Source organism: Charadrius vociferus, unplaced genomic scaffold, assembly GCF_000708025.1.
Source record: "Charadrius vociferus isolate BGI_N301 unplaced genomic scaffold, ASM70802v2 scaffold892, whole genome shotgun sequence".
NCBI classification, from domain to species: domain Eukaryota; kingdom Metazoa; phylum Chordata; class Aves; order Charadriiformes; family Charadriidae; genus Charadrius; species Charadrius vociferus.
In genome coordinates this window covers 130,086-132,464 of record NW_009647397.1, presented here as the reverse complement: position 1 = coordinate 132,464, position 2,379 = coordinate 130,086, and the positions used below count along the sequence as shown (strand labels likewise).

At 61.9% G+C, this 2,379-nt stretch overlaps 1 protein-coding gene across 1 annotated transcript in view; it reads right to left on the bottom strand.

Annotated features, from left to right (window-relative positions):
- Window positions 1-517: 517 nt before the first annotated feature.
- STAC3 (SH3 and cysteine rich domain 3) overlaps window positions 518-2,379 on the bottom strand; it is a 3,587-nt gene continuing 1,725 nt past the window's right edge. Inside the window, exons 7-11 of the mRNA XM_009880127.1 lie at window positions 2,118-2,169; window positions 1,867-1,970; window positions 1,231-1,282; window positions 867-1,004; window positions 518-616 (exon numbers count right to left, since the gene is read on the bottom strand). Of these exons, the coding sequence (XP_009878429.1) occupies window positions 518-616; window positions 867-1,004; window positions 1,231-1,282; window positions 1,867-1,970; window positions 2,118-2,169 (445 nt within the window). The remainder of the gene's footprint in view (window positions 617-866; window positions 1,005-1,230; window positions 1,283-1,866; window positions 1,971-2,117; window positions 2,170-2,379) is intronic.

Here is a 2,379-nt window from a genome sequence, read left to right as displayed (position 1 = left end):
GGCCCCACAGTGACGCCCCCCAGGAAAGCCAAAGCAGAGCGGGCTGGGGGAGGGGGGGACACGGACGGACACAGGACGGACACGACGACAGACGCGGACACGGATGTGTATTGCCAAACCAGACATCTATTGACAAAACAGATGTGTATTGCCAAAACAGGGCATTGCACAGCCCGGAGCAGTGGGACGGGACTGCACCGACTCCCCCCAAGACACCCACCACCTCGGGCAGGGGGTTTGGGTGGCCTCCAAAAGGAGTCTGGGGGTGCCCCCTCCTTGCACCCAGTGTCTCTGAAGGCACCAAAACCCCCACGGGGGACACAGCCCAAGAGGCACCTCCCGCACCCCCAGCCTGCGCCGGGCCTGGTGGAGACGGTCCCCACTGGAGACCCCCAGTGCTGCGGGCATCGGGGACAGGGGTGCCTGCTGTCCCCATCCCTGCCCAGCTCGGGCAGGTCCCTATGGCCGGAGTCCATCTGTCCCCCCCAGCGGGGGGGACCCTGGGACGCTGCCCCGTTCAGATCTCCTGCAGGAAGTCCACAGGGAAGAGCCCCACTTTGCGGCCAGTGTAGACTTTCACGTAACCGTTCACCTCCTCACCCTTCTGCACCACAATCTGGGGGTGAAAGGGGTGCTGGTGAGACTGCCAGTGCCCCACAGAGCAGGGGGGAGGAGGCAACCCCCAGGCAGAGGGGGGCAACCCCCGGGCTGGGCAGAGCAGGTCTCGTCCAGGGGGGCTGTGGGGTGGGCAGTGGGGGATGCTGAGGCAGGCTGGAGCCGAGCGGGGCTGTGGGGTGGGGACCTGGAGCAGAGGTGCAGGTGGGGGCCAGAGGACCACAGGCCGTGACCGTGTGGTCCCATCTCACCTGATCCTTCTTGAGCGTGATCTGCCCGATCTCCCGGTTGCCCACAAAGGATCGTGTCACCTTGTGCACCCGCTCGCCTGCCCGCACACGGATGATGAAGTTTGGAGGGAAATAGCCAATTTTTTCACCGATCTTCCCCTGAAAGAAGTTAGTGGATGGGTGCGAGGTGGGGGCTGGAGCCCATCTGGATGACCTCCAGATTCCCCCGTGACAAACAGCCTGCAGGTTGTGGGTTGGCATGAGGACGCAGCAGATTTAGGGGGCTGTGTCCCCCTTAGAGTGCAATTTGCGCTCCCAGCTGACCTCTCCCTCTGCTTTAAGCTCTGCATCTCTCCCCTCTGTGCTTGTAGGACACCAGCCTTACCCGCCACCACTCCTCATTGGAGTCATCAACCACCGTGATCTTCTCCCCTGGCCTGCAAAAGGAAGGAAGGGCTCAGTGTGAGCGGGCGCAGGAGCGGGCGCAGGAGCGGGCGCTCAGTGTGAGCGGGCGCAGGAGCGGGTCTCCCGCCATGGGAGACCCTGCACGTGGTGAGGAAAATTGCCCTTCCCACAGCACCAGCTCCCAGAGCTCTGCGTCGGGGGAGGTCGGGGAACGCAGGCAGCCTGCAGGCTCAGGGACAGACAGGTCCTGTGTGTGAGCAGCTCAGCCTCAAGTCTGGGGCGCAAGAAATCAGTGGAACCATGTCAAGACAAACAGCAGCAGCCGTGGATGGGAGGTTTGTGCCCAGAGCCTGGGAGCTGGGAGAGCTGGCGCAGTGAGAGCCAGTGGCCCTGCTCGGTGTGTAGCCCGTTGGGGCATGCAGAAAAGCCAAAAAAAGCCACAAAACCCAAACTGCAGCCAGCATAGCTCCAATTTCTGCCCTCAGTCATTTATTCACAGACCTCTCTTGGCTGTGAAAGCCTCATCGTTGAGGTGAAGATTTCTGCCCCTCCTCACTGGGCACCCCACATCCTTCCCCTCATCACCCCTCTGCCCACAACACGGCCAGGAACTTACGGGAAATCGAGGTCATCTTTCTCCAGGGCTTTGAAACGATAAAGTGCCACAAAATAGTGAGACTGTGGGTAGCCGCCACGAATCCCCGGCTGTGGCTTCTTGCTCTGGGGGAGGTGGAAAGAGGGTTTTGGAACCTCAGAGAGGGTGAGGACAGCCCCGGGGACGCCCAGCAGGGAGATACCCCTGTGGCCTCTGCCTGTGCTGCTCCAAGGCCGGGGGCCTTTCGGGCACAGGGTGAGGATGATGGCTACCTTGTCATCTGTCGGGCTCTTCTCAGTCTTCTTGTCCCCTTCAGAGGTGCCTGGAAATGAGACGAGGGGGGTTACATTTCCCCCGGAGCTGCCTCCCCACCCCAGGAGCCTTCCAAGGCTTTCCTGTGTGCAGGTCACAACGAAGGGAAGCAGAGAGTGCCCCAGGGTGGAGACCTGAACTGAAGACCCCATTTTTGCAGTGCAAAACCCACCCCGGTGGGCACCCCCAAGTGTAGTCTGCGCATCACGCTCCCTCCCTGCC